The 25,114-nt window shown below is 38.2% G+C and overlaps 1 protein-coding gene across 2 annotated transcripts in view; it reads left to right on the top strand.

The window, feature by feature from the left end:
* LOC128112082 (T-cell receptor-associated transmembrane adapter 1) overlaps positions 1-25,114 on the top strand; it is a 37,589-nt gene that overhangs the window by 4,704 nt on the left and 7,771 nt on the right. For both annotated transcript variants that reach the window (XM_052740829.1, XM_052740830.1), the window contains exons 2-4: positions 6,751-6,861; positions 13,713-13,749; positions 24,083-24,144. In XM_052740829.1, the coding sequence (XP_052596789.1) occupies positions 6,751-6,861; positions 13,713-13,749; positions 24,083-24,144 (210 nt within the window). The remainder of the gene's footprint in view (positions 1-6,750; positions 6,862-13,712; positions 13,750-24,082; positions 24,145-25,114) is intronic.

The following is a 25,114-nucleotide window of genomic DNA, read 5'->3' as shown; positions in this document are numbered from 1 at the left end:
ATGTGAGGGTAAGCATTGCTGACCATCAAGAAAATGCAAAAGATGTTAAGAGTGTCACAAAGGCCGGGCGGTGGTGGCGCACGCCTTTAATCCCAGCACTCGGGAGGCAGAGCCAGGCGGATCTCTGTGAGTTCGAGGCCAGCCTGGTTACTACAAAGCGAGTTCCAGGAAAGGTGCAAAGCTACGCAGAGAAACCCTGTCTTGAAAAATTTAAAAAAAAAAAAAAAAAAAGAGCGTCACAAAGTACAAATCTTCCAAATAAAAATCTTCCCCTTTAAAACTCAAATCTCATTACTGAGGAAGAAGTTTCTGAAAAATAGAAACATGGAGTCTAAAGTCAGAGAGAAACTGGAGCCCGTGTTAAACTGCCTCTCCCTAACAAGTCTAAACCTCTCCCAATATATTGCAATTTAGAGTGTGTCATCAAAGTCTAGATTTGCTCATATAAAACAAATTTACTCTTTTGTAAACAATGAAACACATCCCCAAGGGGTTGTGTAGTGTGACCCAAGTTCTTACCCTGTACCACTGACATACTCCATGAATGCTGTCAGAATTTTAGCATAAAATGCTATTGGTATTTTGGTTGTTTATTTGTAGCTGAGAGAAAAAAATTATCTTCCTGTAGCAATTAATGGATTAATATAACTATTTCACTTCTCCTTTTAATTGGAAAGGAGAAAGTATAACTTCCATTTGAAATATAATTTTGCCCAAATGATAGGATGATTTATAACTATTTTTAGTGCAATTAAAAAGTAAGTGCTTTCTGTTTACTTCTTTGAACTATGACTTTTTATATGAGGCTTTATTTTATTTATTCCAAGTATAGCAATTTATTGACTGTATACAAAATTAGAAATTGGGGGAAATGAAAAAAAAACCACTAAGTAGAAAAATTAATTTTAGCAATCTTCCAAAAATGGTGAGTGCCAGAGATTCATTATTATTTTCTGTATTTGTTCCTCCACAGACAGAGCAGTGTCAGAGATATATAGTAGTATGAAAAGTCATCACATAAGTCAGGGTAGAGGAAAAATTAAGGATTAAAGGACACATGTCATCAAAATGACTACTATAAAGTTCTAGAAATTTGTCTAAGAAAGGCTGCAAGGAGGTTCGGTGACAGGCAATATTCAGCTGGACTGTAAGAGTGGACCATTCTTGAGATCTTTATATTTTAGATACCTTAAATAAACTGTTCTGCAATATGTTTATAATTAATAAATTTAGTGATGAGTTCCTAATATGGCTATTCCTTTTCCTTTAAACTTGTTTTCTTTTGTCCTGATAACAGGGCAGAACATACGGAAAACAGACCAACATAAAAAGGGCAATGGAGAATTCTAGATTTTATTTACTGACTACAACCTAAACTTCAGCTCTCTGTTTGTACACTTTAATAGTTTGTCAGATGGACAATGCTTTCACATTCTCTTAAGAATTGATACCTACTGGGGAGTAGAAAGTTATCTGAGCCTGTTCTTTCCTACCTATTAACAATCCCAGCTATTTTCATTTAGATAGTGTCAAATTCAATTTCCAAAATAAATTCTACATTCCTTGGGCTGAGTGCATGATCAAGATTCCAAACCCCCTTAGAGATACAGTGCATGACTTCTAGGTTAGATTATTTCTAAAGTTCAGTTTCACCAAAAGTAAATCATTGATGTATCCATTAAATGTTTACTTTTAGACAGTGCAACATTTGGGTCAAGTTTACAATAACTTAATTATAAGATGTGAACTAAGAGAATTAATAGTAAATTACAGTATACTGCATAATGTTTACTATCCTATGTAGCTGTGAGGAATACAGTTTTTAAAATGATGGGTATTTCTCAAAAAGTAATTTGGATTGCACTGATTATTCTTTCTTTGAAAATAACCAGTCAGCTTAGCTGCTTGGGGAAGTGCCTGAAGGAAGAATTATACTATGAACACATAGGAAAACATCTGGTTTTTGTTCCACAGAATGGTACGAACTTAAGGAAAATAAACACTTTAGGTTTTTAGGTTCAAATGCTGAAAAGAGAAGAGCAGAGAGAGCAAACCCTCATGACAGGCTTCTCAGCATTATTATATTGCCCACCAGGAGGTCATTTTCACTCACAGTGAGCTCTTCAAGACTTAAGATCTTGGCCTTATGCAAGTATACCTTTTCTGGCCTGGCAACTGGTCTCATAGCCTAGCTCCACTTGTAATAGTTTTCAAATTCTCTTTTCCAGACATTTTCTGACATCGATCAAACTCCTAAAAGAAGACAGGTTTTATATTTATAGTGGACACACCTCTGAGTTTAATCAGATGGCTAGCCATCACTAACTGCTTATTTCAAGTTTTCTGAGAAACAAATGAATAACCGCCACATTTCTTGGTAATTATGGATTCAGAGCAGACAGATGTCTTTAGTTCTGGGTATTGTTGATGCACACTTGTACCAAAGCTTCAGTGGCTTCATGCATCACTGTCTCTTGCACAGAGGTCTGTTTCCCAGGTGATGGGAGGTTGAGTCTTCTCCTCAGTAGAGTTAGAGATAAGTGGAACAGAATCTGTGGCATTTCTTCCTCAGTTGTGGATGTTTCTAGACTTCATACTTGGCCAGAACCTTTCTTTTGGCTCTTGGATATTATATTAATTATCTTTCATTCAATTTTACAGTTATTGAGTGATCTGATAGTGGTTAGTGAGAAATGACAATCTCTTGAATTTGTTACAGGAATAATAACATCCTTACCAGGGGTGAGAAGATAATGTAACAAAGATAATACTACAATATAATATCAACAGCTACATTTATTGAGCATTTTAATAGTTAGTCACACTGTTTTGAAAACCTCACTCAATCTCATAACAATAAACATTATTATTACTTTCCTTTTACAGATGGAGAAATTAAAGTATAAAGACAAAGATAAATAAGACAGTGTCTGGCCCTTAGAAGGTTCACAGTTTAGATTAGCAGTGAAGTTGGTACACAAATGATTAACAGAATGCTTGTTAAAGTGTAAAGAGATGAAGGAAAGTCTCAGAGAGAAGAATGTCTATTTGATTTCGAGTTAATCTGAGGAGAAAGGCATTTCAGGCAAAGGACAATTAACAGACATAAGAACATAATGAGGTATTGTATCTATTGATGACTACAAGTACTTCATAGTGATTGGAGCATGGTATATGATGGAGAGATGAAAGCAGTTAAACCCCAAATGATAAGCAGGAAATCTGATGTAGCATTTTGTGGAAAGAGTTTATGATAAGGAATAAAGTGATGTCATAGGCTGTGGAGAACATTTAACAAGAAAAACTTGGGGCTGGGGAGGTGGCTCAGAAGGTAAAGTACTTGCTGCTCATGAATGAGGACCTGAGTTAGGATCCCCAAAACCCATGTAAAACTTGGGTGTGGTGGCATTTGCCTATAACCTCGGTACTGTATGGCAGAGAGAGACAGAACCCAGAGGCTTACTGGTAAACCAGTTTAGCTGAAACAGTGAAATCCAGGTTCACTGAGAGACCCTGTCTCAAAAAAAAATTAATGTGACAAGCAAGAGAAAAACAGCCAAAGTCAACCTCTGACCATCATGTCCTCCACATGGGCAAGTACACCAGCATATACATCTATTCACATATATACAACATGCATACATGTCCATGGGTGAAAAAAAGTCTTCACCAACTTTACCCAGAGTTCTTCAGGGAGGGGAGCATATCATGCTAGATGGTAAGATGGTGATTCTGCAAAGGAGTGTTGAGTGATGTGGTGGGATCAACTAAAGCAGCAACAAATGAGAAGCTGCTGTCAACTGTGCATGTAGAAACAGAGCCAAGCTGGTCAGTGAAGATAGTGTATTGTAATTGTAAACCTTGGATGTAAGTAAGAAAGTCCTTTACATTATATATATATACTTTAAAAACTTCTGTAAAAATTGTACTTATTTATTTGTATATGGAGGTCAGAAGACATCTTGCAGGAGGTGGCTCTCTTCTTCCACCATGTGGGCTCCAGGGATCTTTCTCAAGATGGTGAGGTTTGGCTCCGAACACCTTTACCCACTGAGCAACCTCTCCAGTCTCAATATTATTTATTCTTTCATCTGGCCACTCATCTTCCCAATGCTTAACCTAAAAGCATAAAGGTGTGTAGTTTTAGCAGGTCATACTTTACTAATATTCCCAGGCTTCTTATGGTTTTATTTTTCAAGCAGTTACCTATACAGAAATCAATAAATGCTGAGCATGGTAGCATATTCTTATAATCCCAGCACTAGTGAGTTCAAGGTCAGCCTGAGTTACACAAGACTGTTTCAAACAAACAAAAGCAAGCAGGTAATCAAATAAACTGTTTTGTGTGTATATAAGATATCAGTGATATGCAGAATTTCTAGGTATATTTGACATAGTAGTTACTATATTATAGAATGCTCATAAATACTTGGTAGAGTTTTGTTCATGAGGAATACATCAGTTGCTGCCTCTTAATAAGATTTGGTTGTTTTTAATAACATTATTGCACAGGGAAAACATTATTAAGACTTCTATTGTTTTTACATTTTATGAAACACAAATATTCCCTTAAAGAAAGAAATCCACATATTTCATTATCATTATCAGTTATTTTTTCCATTATTAATTAACCCTTGAAAATTATTTTATAAAGAACACATTATATGTTGTCACATAAGGAAGTAAAAAATAGCCCTATTCTCAATTGTTTATGGTGTCCTGAAAATATAGGAACAATAACAGAATTAAATTAAATAGCAAGTAATAAGTAGACAAATATTTCTGGCTTTAAATGAAGTTCAAATTAGTTTAAATTGGAACAATATGTGTGTGAATATATAGTGTTCAGGGGTGGCTCAATGGGGGAGAGTACAAACAGGAAGAAGTGAGCTTTGATCCTATCATCCATGTTTAAGAAGCAAAACAACCAAATCATTGGGTGTGGTCTCGTGTGAGTCTGTAAAGCCAGCATTGTTGAAACAGGAGGATTACTGGAGCTTGTTGACTGCCAGCCTAGCTCAAAGTTCAGTGAGAAACCCTGCCTAAAAGGAACAAAGCAAAGAGTAATAGAGTGAGAAACCCCACACACCCTCTGGTCTTCATGTGCCCACCCACACATTCATGCACATACACCACATTCACACATATACAAATAAATGACATGTAAATTATATGTGTATATGAATGTGCTTGGCTATATCATAAATACATATGTAGTACAACTAATTCTTTATATGCCTGAGCATGTTTATTTAAAAATCAGTGATGCCCACTTGAACACAGGAACATCAGAGGGCAACTAAACAACAAGAAGTGAGTGAAGCAGTCCCAATCCAAACATCATATTTGAGATACAGAAAACAGTAGAGAAGCACGAAGATGTTTTCATGGACACCCAATATTCTCATTTAGTGCTTAAAGACAGGACAAGGGAAGCAAAACAATTTTCTCCTCTGTGAAGTTTTTAACACTGTTTATTGTGTTTAACAAAGTGATGTTTTAATTTCCTAAGAGGTTCTAGCTTGGTCTCTGACTTGGTCTCATGGTGAGAGAGTAGGGACTCAGAAGGACTGTGCTCTCTCTTACAGCTACTTTTACTTGCAAGCTATTTAGAGCTTGCAGTTCTAATGACATGTGCAACATCTATGTTCCCCACAAAGGAGTTTCATGAAAGCAAGGCCTCTGTTGGTTGGTTAGTTTTTTGTTTGTTTGTTTTAAATGTTTGATTCTTTAGTATCGGGTATAGACTCTGGCCTAAGGGAGTTATCAAATTTATATTGGTTTTTTAACAGAGATTTAGAAGTTACTCTTCTGAGATCAGTGTATGACATGGGTCATGTTGGCATGACTACCAAGATATAGCAACTGTGGTCTGTTATGTTCACAGTTGCTTATCAATCTGTGGAGGTAACAATAAATCATCTGGAGTAATCAACTAGCAATAACCACCTTAAATCCTTTTGCCTCTCAGAAATAAAATGAAAAGAGAGTCCTTCATAGCAGTGAACACTCCCCTGTTCATTAATAGGACACTCAGTCGTGAGGAAAGGTCCTTGTGGCCCATGCTAATAAAACTGTGCTACAATGATTGCAGAATTGCTGCTTCATCCCAATATCTAAAGTGTTGCAGTCCCAGGGCTGAGGAAAAGAACCAAGTGATTTCCTGAAAGAGAAACACACACACACACACACACACACACACACACACACACACACACACACACACATACACACACATAAAATTTTAGCCTGAAGAATTAAGTCTGGGAAGAATCTATGAAATGAAGATTTGGAGTGATCAAGGTAATCTTGATTTTTTTAAATTGAATTCTTATAATCAGTCAGCACTTCTCACCCTTTAAGAGCCAAATTTATCTTTCATTTTATTAGCACTAAAAATATGAAAATCTTGCTTTAACCACGCTGAATCCAGAGACTTATCAACGCTTTGAAATCTGCGAATATCTGGTTGTCAATGTTTATTAATCTTCTGGCAGATTTGTCACTCATTACAAGTAGAGGAAATTAATTAATTAATTAATTTTGAGGCAAACTCTTACTTTGAAGGCCAGGCTCGCCCAGACTCCTAGCCATTCTAATACCTTAGCCTCTCAAGTGCCGCACTCACCAGTGTGAATTGCCACACTCAGCTAAACACAGTGGTTTGAACTGCAGCATTTGCTGAAGTAAAACACATGTGTGGTAAGCTGCTGTATCACAGACATATCTAATATCTACTTTTGTTTCCAGGAATCTCCGGATGCCCCTTTTTCCTCTGGGGACTTCTAGCCTTCTTTGGTTTGGCTCTGGTTATATCGTTAATCTTCAATATTTCCCACTATGTAGAGAAGCAGCAACAAGGTAAGACCTTCTGGAAAATTGTTCTGTGGTTCCTGCTTGAATGCAGACTCTATCACCACTGGCAAACCTCCGGAGTAGATACTGCTATGAAATGTCATTAATAGCATATTATAATCATGGAAAATCTATGTGGTACTGTTTTCACCCTGAGGGATCTCTTTAAGAATGAAAGAACATTAGAGATGTGAGAAGAAGCTCCCAAACTTAGCTTTCTCTCTGTCTCAGGAGTGACAGCTGGAAGGAATTATTCTGGTAAGCAGGCTTTTCTAAATGAACAAATCGGGAAATGGAGATCTTTTGAGGCAGTGACAAAGGCAAAGAGTTGCTCCCCAAGGCTGGACTGAAGTTATTCAGTCCCCTCAGGCTCTGGCCACAGGACTCAGCACTGACTGGAAAAGCCACAGACTGAACCTAGACCTGTTACGACACAGCAGGTCTGGAACAGGTCAGTGGATCTGACACTCCCACTCTTAGCTTTGCCTGTTTTAGCCAGGTGGCTTTTGCCTACACATGCCATAATTAAAATGGTATAATGCACACAGTGGGCACCTGGCACGTGTACACTGAATACATGGATCATTGCACAATAGAACCAAAGCTCAACTATTTCTGGGAGGTGCTTTAATATTTGAAGGACAGAGAAACTTCAGCTAAAGCTGTAAGTGGTCAAGAAAGATTCAAAAAAAAAAAGTACTTTCTCCAAACTCATGAAAAGAGCTAAAACTAAGTTATCAAACTGGAGTTAAACAGAGCACATATGTCTAAGAAAACCTGCATAAAGCGAATGTAAATGCTGATCAAATTGTAGAGTGTGTCCTTGATCTACTTAGAAGCTTCCAAAGTGTTGATAATGTGGAGAAGTCATCGTCATGCAGATTTTAAAAACTGAGAGGTACTTAAGAATGAATGACGTCGCTGAGGTCACATAGCAATCCAATATCAAAATCATGCCTGAGTAGCCAAGGTGGACATATACTAGTTTTTCACATCTCAATATGAATAGCTTTTATAATTTTCACTTTGGGTGCTTTGCACATTAGATTTTATTTGTCCATATCCGGATCATTTTCCATCATACAAACAGAGGCAGTCCCTTTGCATTTAGTTTTGCATGATAGGTTTGATTTTTTTAAAAACGTATACAAGCCATAATTGGCTCAGCCTTACCATAAAGGCTCTAGTTTTTTAAAGTGGTTCAGTGGAGAAAACATTTTTGAAAATAGGAAATAATAAATTAAGTGTATGATGTCTTTCTTTTGCTTAATGCCAGCCATTCAATTTTTAACAGCCTAGCTCTTAAAGAAAATCAAATCTGATGGGAATTAAAATTCACTCTGATTTTAGGTTTCAGCTGTCAGATTTTGTGCAAGTAGCAGCTTCTCTGAGTCTCAGTTTCCGTTTTACAGCAAATGGAAAACACCATGCAGAATATAAGCATCTTGTGAGAAAAAGAAAACCTGCTTATATCTTAGCACAGTGCTGGGACTCAGCAGGTTGATTGTGTACCTGGTATAGTCCACATCACAAGCCTTGGGGACCTGGCGCTTCTTGCCCTCTTTCCACAGTAATTACTTCGCCCACAGTAATCACCAAGGGCCTTCTGTGGCCCATGTCACTTCATTTAACTTTAGTACGTTATTTTAGTAGGCATCAGCTTCCCAGCCTCTTTGCTGCTCCAACCATGCCTGTGCCCTGTAGATCCTCTGTAGCTCCTGGCTAACACCCTGTCCCCATATTTATATTATTTAACAAGGTAACAACATCTGGGACTTTAGCGGTCCCTGCTATGCCCCCGCGAGTCACATTCAACTCCATTTCAGTGGGTGTTTTGAGGCTTCAGTGGGATTGAGTCCAGACATCAGTGGATCTCAGGTCATTTCATTTGATATACACTTCTTAGGAGGAACCCACTGTATTGATTGATGTACAAATGTAAGAGGATCAGCCTTAGAGAAGCTTCACCAGGGCTCTACAAGTGCCAGTTGCTCTCATTCACCTCCCTGACTGCCCAACCCCTCCCAACAGCTTTCCTCAAGTGTGGCAATCTACCCTGCCATCTTTTCCAAATCACAGGAACAAATAATACTATCCTTCTGTTCCAGAAACTACAGGCAGCTAGAATTGTCTCTACAAATTCTCAATTCCTTCCTAACGCTGAAGACTTAGGCTTGCTCTGTTTCTTTGGTAAGGCAGGTTAGAAGAGATTTTGTCACATTAGCCAGCTTTCTCCCACGTGGTCTGTAAACGGAATGCTCCTGCTACTGGCCTCCCATCACTTTTATGTTGGCATCTTTGTGCTACTCTTTGGGGCTGAGAAACTTGCAAGATATGAATCCTCCTTGGCCAACAGTCAGTGAAGAAACTTTGGGGGTGTATTAAATAGCTTACAAAAGGAACTCTCCTTCCAGCGACAGTGTAATATCCACACATTCAGTCAGATAGACATGACAAGCCTTGTCTTGATGCTTTCTGTAGCAGCTAGCTAGAAGCTGTGAAAATGAGCCCTCTCTCTGCTTTCCAACATAAATCTTTATTTTTATTCAATGTACTGTCCAAATCTTTAGGAGCAGTATATTCATTTATTTTCCTGATAATGTCTTTTCTTCTTCTATTAAATCCAAAGAATATTATTTATTCAACTCTTTCTCTTTGATTTGAGAAGGCTAAACAAGCATGTGATTTATGTGTGTATTGGTCTTATCAGTCAACCTTCTTCTCACTAGACTGTGGCATGTTTTTGACTGAAATGAATCAGAAGAAAGAATTCAGTGTTAGAGTTCCAGCCATGTGCTGCTGTTTCTTGCTGTAACAGAGTGTGCAGAGAGGAGTGGACACCCTAAAGGGGAAACATAAAAGCAAATGTCTTTGCCTTGCAGCCTCTCACATACACACCAACCACAAGCCTTGCATCTTTATCACAGGGGAGGGTGGGGGAACCTCACCCAGCTCTTCTCACTCATGATCTTGCACGCTTTGCTGCTCCGTAGCAGAGCACAGTTTTCAATTCAGCCACATAGCACTGAGATGACTAGGCAGCATTTAAATCATGCCAGTTATTCATAAATAAACTTCTGAGCCTCTGTGATGGGGAAGGTCTTTGCAGGAGCCTGAGCTTGCTCACCTTCATGCTTAGCAAGAGATCATTGGTTATTAACCTGCTCAGAAAGAACTGTAAAACTAAAATTACCCAAGTAGTGAAGGGCTAGCTAGCATCCAAATACACATTTATTTTTTAAGGTTAGTGCAGCACATAGTGTCCTTGGACTTTTAAAGTCTTCTTTCACAGTGCTTCTTCTGCAGTTGGTATGATGTATAATATCCTGTATTCATTTATTTTCTTTTGTTAGTTTGTATTGTTTTAGACATCATTTGTCCTATTTAAGGACCTCGTGCTATTATATAATATCTTGTCCATAGTTGCTTTTATTCAACTTTTCTCACAGAACTTTATAGTGTTTTTTTTTCTTTTTTATTCTAGGGATGAAACATTCAACTATATTTCTCTACTCTACAGTTACTCTTTCAAACATTGCATGAGTATGTTTTCCAGGCACCAAAATTCATATTATAATTTTTTTTACCAAAAATTCTTTGTTTTATAAAAATATTTGTCAGTTTGAGAAAATACTTTATGGGACACCCAATTTTCCTTATTCTTATTACTAAATGACATTCTTTTGTTTTAGTTTAGTTTTGTAAACAGGTTTCATGTGCCTCAGGCTGGCATCAAACTCACTGTGTAGTAGAGGATGACCTTGAACTTCCGTTTCCCCTATTTTGATCTTCAAAATGCTGGGATTAGAGACACGCACCACCATGACCAGTTCATGTGGTGCTGGGGATCCACCTGAGAGCTTTGTGTGTGCTAGCCAAGCACTTTACCAATGGAGCTACATAGCCCAATATTCTTTATTTTTTTAATTTAAAAAAAATTCTTTATTTTTATTCTCAAATTTTTATTATAAGCAAAAATGTTCAACTGGTGGCAATTCTCTCTGTAATGAAATTTCAGTGATTTCCTTCAAAATCAAAATTTAATTATCTTATATATTTCACTTTATTAACTGAATGATATAAGTCTATTTCCAGTTAACTCATTTATGAAGAAACTTTACAATTCAATGAGCACAAATTGTGGTTTATATAATATGGATTTAGACCACATGATATTGATAAGTAGCTTTGTCATTTTATAAAATGCCCTGACACTGTTTTAATTATTTTCTATATCCACTCCAAGAAGCTGGTCTAGGTTTTGCTATTGTGTTCTACAGATGAATTGATCAGCATAGCTTTTGAATAATTTTCGTACTGTCACATAGCAAGTGCCCTGCAGGGCTGACACCCAATCCAATATTAGCTAATTTCCCAACCATGGATATGTTCCACGAGACATCATCCTAGAGTTTATATTCTTAGAGATGTACTTAAAATTCCAAGCACATTAGTTACTTTTCTGTTGCTGTGATAAAACATCATTATCAAGACAACTTCTAAATGAAGGAGTTAGGCTTGTGGTTCCAGAGGAATAGAAGTCTGTCATGGTGGGAGGTCAGGGTCATGGCAGCCCAAGCGAGAAGCTGAGAGCCTACCTCTTCAAAGTCAGGCACAAAGCAGAGAGAGAGCTAGCTGGAAGTAGGTAATGGTTTCTAACTCTCAAAGCCCATCCCTGGTGACATACTTCCTCTAGCGATGCTGTACCTCCCAACCACCTCAAACATCGTGACCAGCTGGAGACCAAGTGGTCAAATGCCCAAGACTTTGGGGGACATTTCTCATTTAAAGCACAACACCAAGGAAATCTTAAAAAGTTCCTAGTGATCCGAGTGTCAGTGGTTCCTTTTTCTAAGTATAGAAATAAATACATGCTATGTCATACTTTTTTCCCACTTTATAATTTTCTGACCATGTTTTCTTCTTGTGTTATTGATATGAGTTATTTTTCTCATGTTTTCTGACTTTGCCACACTTTCATTAACTTGGGACTACTGTGATGTGTCGTTTTTGACCTTTCTAGGCTCCCTCCAGGGTTCATCAGTGTTCATGTTCAGAAGACTAATCAGAAAGCAGCTGAAAGTAACTTCATATTTTATATGAAGTTTCTTGGTAGGGCATTTCCTAAAGGCTAGACCAACCATATTTCTGACATCCTAAATGGATTACTTCCATCATTTTGGGTTCTGTGGCGGCTTAAAAGACATGTTCTTCAAGAACATCCCTCCTTTGGTTGTCCTCAGAATTCCTCCCCATCACTGACATGAAACATGTCCATTTCCTTCACTAATGTGACCACTTTCATAAGCACTTCAGCTAATTGTTAGGAAATAGTCAGCATCCTCTCTGGAGACAAAGTCTACACTATCACATGTTCACCTAAAAGTATCTTTCCCAGTTGTTTGGTGAATGGCTCAATTATTTTCCATGGTTCTTGCTAGTGCTTTCCTGGGTCACAGTGTTTTTCACATATTAAAACTGTAAGGCCATTTAGTTTCTGATGTCAGCAACTGAGAGGGTACCAGTCTTTATTTTTATAGAATAACTCCAACAAAAGTTCAATTTTTGTTCTATGCCTCATTTGTAGTAGGAAATTCAAACATGGTAAATGTCATATTACATATATCCTTCTAGCTTATATATGATAATAAACATATATTATACATTACATATAATATATAAATATATAGTTATTCTATTCAAATATGATAAATGTCATATCACATATATCTTTCTAGTTTAGTATATAAGCCATTGATGAATAGATAATAAAATCTCTAAAATAAAGTTGATATTAAGCATCAAAACTGTACCTTGACTATCTCTAAGTCCATTAATTTCATTAATTTAGTATGAATCTATTACTTTCATAAAGCATTCCTCAAAAACTATATTTACCCATCTCTTTTAAATAAACAGATGCATTTAGCAAGCTATTTGTCTTGGAGCTACCACCTTCAAGATTCATTTTGAGCTATTATTATTATTATTGTCATTGTTGTTGTTGTTGTTTGAAAGGTCTATTAGAACCAACACAACCAAAACCAGAAGTAACAGTAAAACCCAGAAGGGTTAGTGGGATTCAAAGGCAGAAACTATGTTCATGTTCCACAACAGTCAGGAACGAGGGTTACAGGCATAGAAGTCTCAGATTTTCTTCATTGCTTTCTGTGCACAAAACAGTCATGCATCTGGCTCAATACTATGCCCAAGCTGTCTTGTTTTCATCTCAAAATATCAAGACATAATTTGATTGGCTCAGAAAGGAGTATGTCTCTATCCACTATATTACTACCACAAAACACCAAAGGCAGTTAATTTTATAAAGAAAAATGTTTTATTTAGCTTATAGTTCTAGAAAATTCAAAGTCTGAACAGTTATAGCATAGGCTCCACCCCTTGACTATGTCACCTCATATCAGATTGCAATGGCAGGGGTACATGTTAGAGTAACTGATCACGTCTTCAGCCAGGAGACAGAGAGGAGCAGCCAGTTTGGTTCCTGTTTATGACTGTCTTCCAAGAATTACCAAGCAGTCGCATGAGAACATGCTTAGTCCCTTTTGGTAGCAGCATTCTGGGTGATTAAAGGATTTTCCCTTAGATTCCACTCTTAAAAGTTCCAGTGCGCTCTGTGATACTGTCATCCTGAGGAGTAAACATTAGCACAGGGACCCCTTGGAGACTCCCAAATCACCTCCAAATCCTATCATCCCCTGTTCAATTAGTAGTAGCCGTTGTGACTTGACCAGATTTATTAATTTACACCAGGGCTTAGCTCCCCTCAGAAGACTTCATGAAATATTTTTAAATGTGTAAACATTTCTTTTAATTTGTATATTTTTAATATTTTTCAGATAAAATGTACAGATACTCTGATGACTACATTCCAAGGTATGTTAAAACTGAATAATGCATTATGATTTCCAACTAATAAGGAAAGTAACAATGCTATATAGCAATATGTGGCTTTGCCTCAGAAATGTTACCACTTGATCTAAAAGAAAATGAAAAGTAAATTATAATTACTTTACTCTCATCTGAAAATTGGAAACCGTAACATTATCATCCAGTTATTAATACATCAACCTAATCAAAGAGCTGAGTGAAGAGTAAAAAGACAGTCTAACGTGACATCTATAAAACTCTCATTAATATCTGATACAGATATCTATATTATAACTAAGATGAAACTTTAAGATTACAGTCTAATTTTATATAGCATTATATGGCACTTCAGAATGTAGAGTAGAAGGAAGTCCATAAAACATCATAAGACTTAAGTTACAAGGCGTGATGGCTCATGCCAGTAATACCAGCAGTGGAGAGGGCAAGACTGAAAAGAACACAAGTTTATGACTAGCCTGGGCTACATAGTGAATTTTGAGGTCAACCTGGGGTTTATAGGGCCTTTGTTTCAAAAAGCAAACAAAACAAATAGAAAACACACACACACACACACACACACACACACACACACACACACACTTAGTGGCATGTTGTTTGCAAGGATGATTTCAATCAATAGTTAACTGTGATGAATTTATACAGTAAAATAATACTTAAACTTAATTTCATCTCTTTACAACTTCCTGGCTTAGTCACAGAGAAAGTGTATAATACAAATTTTTAATTTCTTATTTTTGAGAAAGAGTCTCTCTGGATATCCTGGAACTCACTACGTAGACCAAGCTAGCTTCAGATACACAGAGATCCACCTGCCTCTGCCTCTTGAGTGCTGGGATTAAATACATGTTCCACCATACCCAGTTTGTACAATTTATTTTTAAAAGAAAGTCTAGGGAATGAATCATAGCAAAGAAATTTCATTTTTCTGGATAGTATATTATAACCCAAATGTATTATTTTATATTGGATATTTTATTTTAGGAATGAAAATCCAAACAAGGAGTATTTCCTGCAGGATTCTTCAATTCTGAAATGGTGGACTGAGAATTCTTTGGACGAGCTTTCTAACTGGAAATGACAGGATAGGACAGGACAGGACAGGACAGGACAGGACAGGACAGGATTTGAAGCCCTTGGACTCTGCAAGGACTTTTTATAACAGTTTCTGCTTTGTTTAAAAATGTCTCTTATAGATCCAAGATATGGTTGCAGGTAGATTCTCTGCATACAGATTTTTGTGACTATTCTTCACACTGCAATCTTTAGTGTGAGATAATTTCATGCCATCAAGAATGACTTGCTAACAACAAACATGAGAACACTTATCTCTTTTCTGATTAACTTGATTCTTGACGTTTGAAGGGCAATTAAGATACAGCGTGCCAGGTGCGCTGGTGGCACTAATCTGTATTCCCAGCACTAGGAAGGCAAGACAGGAAAGTCTATTCTGAGTTTCTGGCTAGTCTGGGTTGCATGAAGTGAGCCTACCTCAAAATACAAAAGCTAAAAAACAAAATAAAAAAGATACAGAAGTCTTGAGATTTGATTGCTTAGCTAAAGACTTTCTTTGGTATCAGCATGAGAAGAGTTGAAAAGGAAAATTGCTATAATACCCATCTCAATGTAAATAGGCTTTTATCTGTACTGTAGATGTGGGAATAAGGCTGGGTCTTATGTAACATTCATTCATCTAGCAAATAATCCCTCAAGAATTAGCACTACACTAGGAAATTACAAACTAAGATTACTGATTCCCAGAGTAAACTCCCTCTACATGAAGGAAAGCAAAGATCACCATCATGCCGATCATCAGGTATAGAAGTTTAAATGCTTCAACCCACTGTGTTTTGAGTTATACTTTCCTACCTGCCAGGCCTAGTGAGGAAGACTCTAATACACACAAGGTGTTTCATGGAAAGAGTTTATACATTACAATTGTGCAGTAAGGGACAAAGAGACCTCACATTCATCATGAATGGTTCCTAGAGGCTAGGACAGATGCTGCCTGGATGCTGCCTGGGGCACAGCATCTCATCTGCATGTGTCTTACTTGCACTGTATGTGAGCAAAATCAGAAATCAGCCAGCATTGGCTTTTATACCCCAGAGGCAAAATGACAACTAAAGCTGTTAAGACTCCTGTCTCTATGGAGACTGAAGCCAAGCCTGGGCTTTTCCAGTCAGTTCTTCCTCATCCCATGATGTTGTAGCCTCTGTTTCATACTCTGGTTATCCTTGAGCATTACAAATGTGACAGGAATGTTCCAAAGTCACCTGGAGGGAAGTTTTCCAAAAATAAAACGACAAAATGGAAAGACATAGATCTTTTCCTCAAAGATTTAATCATCTATTGTCTGATAATAAATGCCTTAAGTATCTATTGCTTTTTGTAATATATCCCCATTTATGCAAAAATTGAATATACAATGCAGATACTATCTCCAAACGGTATGTTAATTCCCAGTCTTCTGAACATATAACTACTCCCCTCTACTTGATTGTGTGGATTGAAGATGAAAAACACTTTTGTTAGGGAGGCCTTGAGACTATGGAAAACAAAATCACCATGATCTCCACTCACTAAAATGTAAAACTATCAACAGAAAACAAGTAGAAACCAATCTCTTTGAGGTGGGGCTAAAATCACTGAAGTCTCTTCAGTTAGACAGAAATAAACAGACGGTCTATCATCCTGGATTCCCCTTTTCACTCTCCTTGACTCTACAATAACTGCTAAGCTGGGAAAATGAAATACATATTCTGTGTTATTTATCCTTGGACTGCCTCATTTTTCTATGAAATAAATTGTATACAATCCTTCTCTTTTCTCTTTGTGTAAGGAAGTTATACCATCAATGTATTATTGGTTTGAGATCCAAGGAATTCAGAAATTTAGTGGAATTCTTGCAGTCATCTGTGTGCATGCTTGAGGAAATGTTCAGCATCTGTAAACTTCAGGTTTAGCATCTGAAAAACATGGTGATATTTTACTTGCAGTGGTAATGGATAGAAACTCTGATGAGTGAGACCTAAGAAACCCCTGTCCATCTCTAGCCTGTCTCACTCCAATTTACAAAGCTACATTGTTTGTGGTTCCTTTACCTGCCCAATCACTTCTCAGTCTTCAGTCTTTCTCAAAGAGTGTCACACATTTTTCATGGAGACAATGGGGCTGTTCTTATCACAAACCACTGTGGCTCAGCTGCCTTTCTACCTTAGGACAAGATCTGGATGTTTAGAACTCCACAGGGCACAGGCCCTCTTAATTCCATTCTTGTTGACTATACTAATGAAATATAAATCCCGTCCTTAACATAACCCATGCTAATGGTCTTCTAGACTAGTTCTCCAGACTGGGATTCTTTAAGACGGTGAACTCCCAGGTGTTTTTGCTGACCCAATATCACGCCTTTAATCCCAGCACTCAGGAGGCAGAGGCAGGCGGATCTCTGTGAGTTCGAGGCCAGCCTGGGCTACCAAGTGAGTTCCAGGAAAGGCGCAAAGCTACCCAGAGAAACCCTGTCTCGAAAAACCAAAAAAAAAAAAAAAAAAAAAAAAAAAAAAAAAAAAAAAAAGAATATATGGGCTGGGGCTCTTCTCCTTTTTTTCCTTTTATTGAAAATAGATTTTTTTCTCATATAATATATCCTGAATATGCTCTCCTCTCCCTCTCTTCATCCCATTTCCTCCCCACATCCTCTTCCATCCAGACCCAGTGCCTTTCTGTCTCTCATTAGAAAACAGACTTCTAAGGGATAATATAAAATATAGTAAGATAGAACAAAACTAACACATCAGAATAAGACAAAAGAAACAAGGAAAAGAGCCCCCCAAAACACAAGAAACAGAGATGCAGAGACACACTCTTGGGAATACCATAAAAATATTAAACTAGAAGCCATAACATATATGCAAAGGACCTGTAGGAGAGAGAGAAAGAGAAAAAGAGAGAGAGAGAGAGAGAGAGAGAGAGAGAGAGAGAGAGAGAGAGAGAGAGAGAGAGAGAAATAATTAAGAATTAAAAAATAAGACAAAATTAATAAAAACAGAAAAGCTCTGACAAGACACTGCCAGTGATGCCTTTGAGTTCATTTTCTGTTGGTCATCTACTGATGGGCATGCCTCCTACTCTTAAAAGTAGTTTCCCCAGTGAGACGCTCTTGTAGAAAACTAAATTTCATTTGCAAGTAGTTAACAATTGGAGATAGCTTCTGGGCTAGGGATGAGGGCTTGTGTCCACTACTCCTTTCAGTTCTAGGACGCCATCTGGTGTAGGCCCATGAAAGCCCCAAACATGCAGCCTCAATCTCTGTGAGTTCATATGTGTGTTGATCCTGTTGACTTAAAGGCCTTGTTCTCCTGGTGTTCTCTGTCCCCTCTGGCTATTACACTCTTTCTGCCTCCTCTTCCACAGGGTTCCCTGATTTGGTGGAGACATCCCATTTAGGGCTGAGAGTTCACACTCTGCATGTTGTCTGGCTATGGGTCTCTGTATTGGTTCCCATCTCCTGCAAGGAGAAGCTTCTCTGATGACCACTGAGCAAGGGACTGATCTATAAGTATAGCAGAATGTCATTAGGAATCATTTTATTACTGTTCTTTTAGTAGAACAGAAGCACTTAGTTTTATCTAGGTTTCTAGGATATCTAGTCTCAAGTTCTTGGCTACCCAAGCAGTGCAGGGTATGGGTTCCATCTTGTTGAGTGGGCCTTCAGTCAAATCTGACAAGGATTAGTTACTTCCACAAGATATGTTACGCCATTGCACTAGCATATCTTGAAGGCAGGGCAGCACTGTAAATCAAAAGGGTTGTAGTTGTGTTGGTGTTTACATTTCTCCTTTGTTAGTGTACAGAGTTCTTCCCTGTACCAAAGATGCTAGCATGTTGGGGTGAAGGCTCTATGCAGGCACTAACTCAACTTCTCCATGTTCGATGAGTTGTGTGGGTGTTGCCTTCAGCAAAAGAGCCTTGAGTTCAGTTTGTGGAGGGAGAGGGTCTATAAGCATGTCTCACAGGTACTCAGAAGTGTCTCTAAAATATCCTGTTGTAATTGTGATGTAAGCCCCAGCAAGTGTAACTTATGTAACTACAAGATATCCTTGTGAAGAGCCCCTATCTCTCCCAAGAGGTTCTTTTTTATTTGGAAGGAATGCATGTGTATGCACAGGTGTCAGTGTCTGTGAAAAGGCCAGACATCAACATTACTGTCATCCTCCATCAGTCTCCGCCTTGTTTGCTCAGACAAGGTCTCTTACAGAACTGAAAGTTTACCATTTTGGTTAGACTGGCTGATCAGTGAACCCTTTCCATCCATCTTTCTCAGCTCCCCTCTGGAACGGCTCTGGGAGGTAGGGTTACAGGTTTGCATCACCACTCCCAGCTTTTATAAGCCTACTGGGGATCTGAACTCAGGACCTTGTGCTTCTGTGTCAGGTACTTTACTTAGCAAGTCATCCCCTTGGCCCTCATTCTTCGTTGCTCCACAATCACCCTGGTTCTGTGTCACTGCTCTAGGATTCTTTCCCCATTGCATCAGAGACCTTCATGTTGGCATATCTTTTTGTCTTCTCTCCCTTAGGCCAGAAGCTTTTCTGTATGCACTCCAAAGCACAAGCAATATTGCTGGGGATGTCTTTCTGTATGCTGTGAATGTGTTGCTCTGATTGATTGATTGATAAATAAAATGCTGATTGACCAGTAGCCAGGCAGGAAGTATAGTATAGGTGGGATAAGCAGAGAGGAGAATTCTGGGAAGTAGAAGGCTGAGAGAGGAGACATTGCCAGCTGCCGCCATGAGAAGCAAGATGTAAAGATACCGGTAAGCTGGTATAGATTTATAGAAATGGGTTAATATAAGATGTAAGATCTAGCTAGCAAGAAGCCTGAGCCATTAGGCCATACAGTTTTAATTAATATAAGCCTCTGTGTGTTTACTTGGGTCTGAGTGGCTGCGGGCCTGAGCGGGACTGGAGAAAACCCCAACTACACAATATGAGCTCCCTGTGTCTAACCCCACAAAGACTTAGGCATATCAGAGAAGACTCTGAACACTGATCACGGCGATGAAGATTTGGTGTTGGACAACACGGCTCTGAGAGTCCAGTCACTGTCCCCTTTCACAGGGAACAATGCAATGCCTTTCCTGCCTCAAGCCAACAGGAAATATATCTGTGGCTTACATGCTTCTTCTCGATCAGGGCCTTCTTCTTTTGGCCCTCCCACTCTCTGTCCAAGATATTAGTGCCAGTCTCACAGTTCTTGATGAAGAAAGTAACAATTCAGCAATCATATATTCAGGAATACCCATATCAGCTTGTTCTTTCTCTTCTGTTTCAATATTCTTTCTGCTTCACTGTATTTTTGCCTTAATACATAAGCAGACTGCATTGTTCACGCTTTAAAAAATAAGAAATGAGAAAATATCAGCCTGATGCTATATCACTACAAAGCTGCCTGTCTACCATACACCTTTTACAGCCAACCATGATGATCCAGCTGCATTCTTATCATATTTGCTGGCTTCCCCCATTCTTTTTGAAAGTCTTGAATCTATGTCATTCAGTCTTTGGGTCTCTAATTCACTGCCTCAGCTCTTGCCAAAGTAACCATTGAATTCTATAGGGTCAAATCTTAATTTTGTTTTGCTGGCCCATCTGTAGCCCTGGGGACCGTGACACTTTCTTTGAAAAGCTCACTTTCCTGGCTCTGAGTCACCAAGAAACCTCTTTGGTTTTGCTTCCTGTGGTGGTTTGAGTAGGTATTGCCCCATAGACTCATGCTTTAGATGCTTGGCCCATAGGGAATGGCACTATTAGGAGGTGTGGCCTCTTTGGAGTGGGTGTGGCTTCACTGGAGTAGGTGTGGCCTTGTTTGAGGAATTGTGTCACTGTGGGGGTGGGCTTTAAGGTCTTCTATGCTCCAGCTAGGCCTAGTGTGGCAATCTCTTTCTGTTGTCTGTGGTAGAACTCTCAGTTCCTTTTCCAGCACCACGTCTGTCTACACACCACCATGTCCTGCCATGATGGTAATGGACTAAACCTCTGAAACTGTAAGCCAGCCCCAATGAAATGTTTTCTTTTATAATAGCTGTTGTGATCATGGTGTATCTTTACAGCAATAAAACCCTAACTAAGCCTGGCCTGGTGTCTAGTGGCACACGCCTTTAATCTCAACACTTGGGAGGCAGAGGCAATAGGCTCTCTGAGTTTGAAGCAAGTTCCAGGACAGCCAGGGCTACACAAAGAAACTTGAAAAACCAGAACAAACAAACAACAACAACAACAACAACAAACAAACAAGCCCTAAGACACTCCCCTTTCTAGTAGCTTCTTCCCCCTTGTCCCTTCTCCTGATTCTTAAAACCCCAGAGTGTCAGCACTCCCCTAGCAACCTGCTTTTCTACCAGTATTCATTCCCTAAGTAATTTCACCCTCCTTTGTGGTTGTAGATAACATTCAGATGCCAATGTAACCTGAGCTTATGTCTCTACCTAGTCAAAGAAATGCCTTTTAAGGAAATCAAGCTAACATTTGTCAACATCAACTTCTGATAGACTCTAAGCCCGCTCTTTCCCTAGCCTGATAACTCCCCAACTCCTTAGAACAACTTGATTAGTTTTGCAGAAATATCCTACCTTTTTGTTTGGGTGTTGGAACTCTATATTATATTTGAGAATTTGGAGGCTGAGAAGAATTAATTAATTTTAACATCCTTGATTTGTAAGTATTACAGTTAGAACTTACAGGATTGAAGTTCAAGGGGATCCAAGAAGAAATAATTTTTTTAAGAGTAATTCAAATATACTTAGATCACAAAGCATTTGAGGTAAATAAAGTAAATGTTTTTAAACAGTGATTGGATAAGGTCTAAATGAAAGCTCAAAATTTAGATAATAAAAGAGGTTACAATAATATATTTCACAATTTTGAAGTGTCAGTAAATGTTCCTAATGGCTAGAGGTCCTCTTTAGGCATGGCCAGATTGAGAGTCTGACTTGACCCCAAACTCGGGGTAAATTATCCTCTCAGGTATGAGCTCAGTTATTAATTTTTTAAAAGGCAGTCACTGTATAAGCTGGGTATATAACTCAGAGGAAGGATACCTACTTAGCATGCACAAGATCTGACATTTGATGCTCAGCACTGAAGAAGAAAAAAAAGAACAGCAATTATTGTAATCTCCCACATAAAACATTGCCAAACATTTGTTGTTGAAGTTTATTATATGTCTGCAAAAAGCTGGAACTATTTGGCATTGCCAAGTAAAAACACGTTTTTTAATTTGTTCGTTAAGCAGCTGCTTCTGAATAATAGTTTATTTGAGGTGATTAATCACTTGAGACCAGCCTGCAGACACAGGGCACTGCATTATAAATCACATCTTATTTTCATTCATAGGGAATAGAGTGATATTCATTTTTTGGACATGATTTATCATTTGCAGGTTGTATCTGCTATCTCTGTGGGCTGGGAAAATGGATGGCTCATCTTATTAAAAAGTCTTCAACTTTTGCTATAATATTTTCTGCATATCCAGAAGAAAACCATGATCAAGACCATTGGTTCCAGTATTAAGGTGTACTGGATGGAAAGAGTGTTGTAAATGGTTTCTTCACTATCAGATAAGTGAAACGTGGGCCAGCATCTAGACTTTCCAAACCATTTCGTGTGGGCATCTTTTGAACTGTTATTTGTTTAAGGAGACCTACTTAGTATTTATAGATACTCTGTCTTCTTTAAGAAATATGGGAAGCACTACTGGTGTCATGCCTTGGGATGACTTCCTTTCCCTTTGGTTATTATTCCTCCTAGCTCTTGGCAACATGTAATCTCAAAGTGAAAGTAGTGGGTGCAATTTCATAAAATTTCATTTACCAAGTGATATTTTCCTCTGTCCCTACCCTGTCAATGTAAAATTTAGCCAGTAGGGCCATTGTCATTAAGAGTGATATCAGTAGACAATCTGGTGATGTTGGTAAGGTACTTACTGTAATAATAGCATTACTCACATAAAGCAAGAAGAAAAGTTAATAAGAACCAATACTCTCATATCCCTGTTAACTCTCTTGACTAGAGAGACAGGAAACTATGATCTTTATATGGTCTTCTGGACTGTTTCCCTAAAGTCTTTAGATTATGTGTCTTTTGTATGACTTTCTTAGAATATGGGTAGAGCATGGGATGTTGCAATCAAATTTACATTGTGACCCTAGCTCTACAATTACTAACTGTGTGTCTGGATACTTAGCTCCAATGCACTGCAGATTTCTAGTGTGTACAGTATAGGGAATCATACTCTTCTATAAGCCTGGCCCAAGGGTTGAATGATCCCTGGCAGAGTGGGAAATTCTCATAACTGGCAATTATTTCTGATATTGCTCATAAAAGTAAGTTAATAAGTTAATCTATCTGAGTCTCAGGCTTCTTATAGTTACATTATAAGTGTAACTATATGTTGCTAATGTTGTCAATCATTATGTTTCATCTACCAATCTGAGTCTATAGAATTTACCTAACAAATGTAGGGTTTTTTTTGGGGGAGGGGGGGATTCAACACAGGGTTTCTCTGTTAAGTCCTTGCTGTCCTAGAACTCACTTTGTAGACCAGGCTGGCCTCAAACTCAGAGATCCGCCTGCCTCTGCTCCTGAGTGCTGGCATTAAAGGCTACATCACGGCCTGGTGCAATTTTAAAGAACCTTTCAGAGCTGCACTGGTAGCAGGCAAACAGCAGTATAGTTTACAGCACAGACGACCTGCGTTCTAATCCTCACTCTGCTGTTTTCTACTTTCGTGACATTGTGACCTTGAAATCGAGAAGTCATGCAACCTTTGTGTATTTCATGTTCTTATCTATAAAATCAAGGTGATACAGTCCTGGTCTGTTAGAATTGCTTTGAGAATTAAACAAACAAACAAACTTTATGAAATGTGCTTCCAAAAGTCCCTAGCACATAACAGTTCTCGGTAATCATTTGTTATCCTTATTCCTGAAAGAAGGTTCCAATCTCAACTTTTAATTTGCACATACATACACACACATAAAGACACACATAGACACACACATATGCACATACACAGATGTACATATACATATATACATACACACACATGAATACATGATTCATGCTTTCACTTATTCATATATGATCACTTCTACCACAGGAGTCTCAGACTGAACAAGAACATATGATGGTATACTAGATATTGAAATTAGCTGAGAAATTAGTTATTAGTTAACCAATTATTACTTAGTAATTATGTTTTGCCATGTGTAAAGTGGATTTTATCTAAAAGAGAAAATTATTTTCCCCTGTTACAGAGCTGAAGAATATTATGTTGAAGATACTCCAATTTATGGTAACTTAGAAAATATAATCCCAGGTAAGTTTTATTTTTCCATAACTGGACATCAACAATTTGAGGTATCCCATTTCTAAAACCATCACAGTTAGGCATTCTAGAAGCCATAAGTCATATATAGTATATTGCATAGGATATGTTTGCAAGGGCCACACTGTAAATTGTGCTTTGATAGTCAGTGCAAGCCAGCAACTCCTGTTTTTCTGTGTGCTTTATTTCACACTGGTAGCAACGATAATACATCACCACTAGAATAGCAACAGAAGGTTCTAGTCCCATGAATTTTAACACACAGAGAATTCTATGAAATGAAGCCACAGAACAGAATACGATCCACAGAAACTGTATCTTGTGATCTGTGTATAGAAGCCTGTGTACAGTTAATGGCCAAAACCATGAACACTTTCTCTGATTTCCTGTGTTATAGCCTGTTCTCTTTAAGTGGAGAACCTGGGGCTGGATGGATAGCAGCTGGGGAGAAAGCAGAACCAAGTCATCACTAAGTGGTTTGTGCTTTTATTCTTCTACAAGTGCTCTTCACTTGAACCTTTTCTCAAAACAAAACACTCTCAAGTGCTCAGAGCAAGCAGCTGTGATCTGATCCCACGGCTGATGAGAGAAGCTGCCACCCTGCTATGGGCCTTCCCTCTGCTCACGAGCAGAGTCTCTGAGTTTATTCTGCTTGCAGATCTCTGTCTCAAATACAAAGGTTTTCTGTGATCTAAAAATACCATGATAGCTGTGTATCCAAACCAATATAGAATTATAAAGCTAGAGATATGGGAATTTTATAATGATTCAAAGATTTAACTGTCTTTCTTTCCATTATGAATATCCTCTAACTTCTACACTGTAACAAGACAGAAATATTATATTAAAATAATGTTCCTTCTGCTTTATGTTACAGAATTATGATCTCATCCTTCATATTTAAGTTCCTATAAATTCTGATGGCCCAGAGCCCATCAGATCTGTACTTTCCAAACCAAAA

Source organism: Peromyscus californicus, unplaced genomic scaffold (assembly GCF_007827085.1).
Source record: "Peromyscus californicus insignis strain IS unplaced genomic scaffold, ASM782708v3 Scaffold_16__1_contigs__length_79575227, whole genome shotgun sequence".
NCBI classification, from domain to species: domain Eukaryota; kingdom Metazoa; phylum Chordata; class Mammalia; order Rodentia; family Cricetidae; genus Peromyscus; species Peromyscus californicus.
The sequence above is the reverse complement of the archived record's forward strand: the minus strand, read 5'-3'. Positions and strand labels throughout refer to the sequence as shown.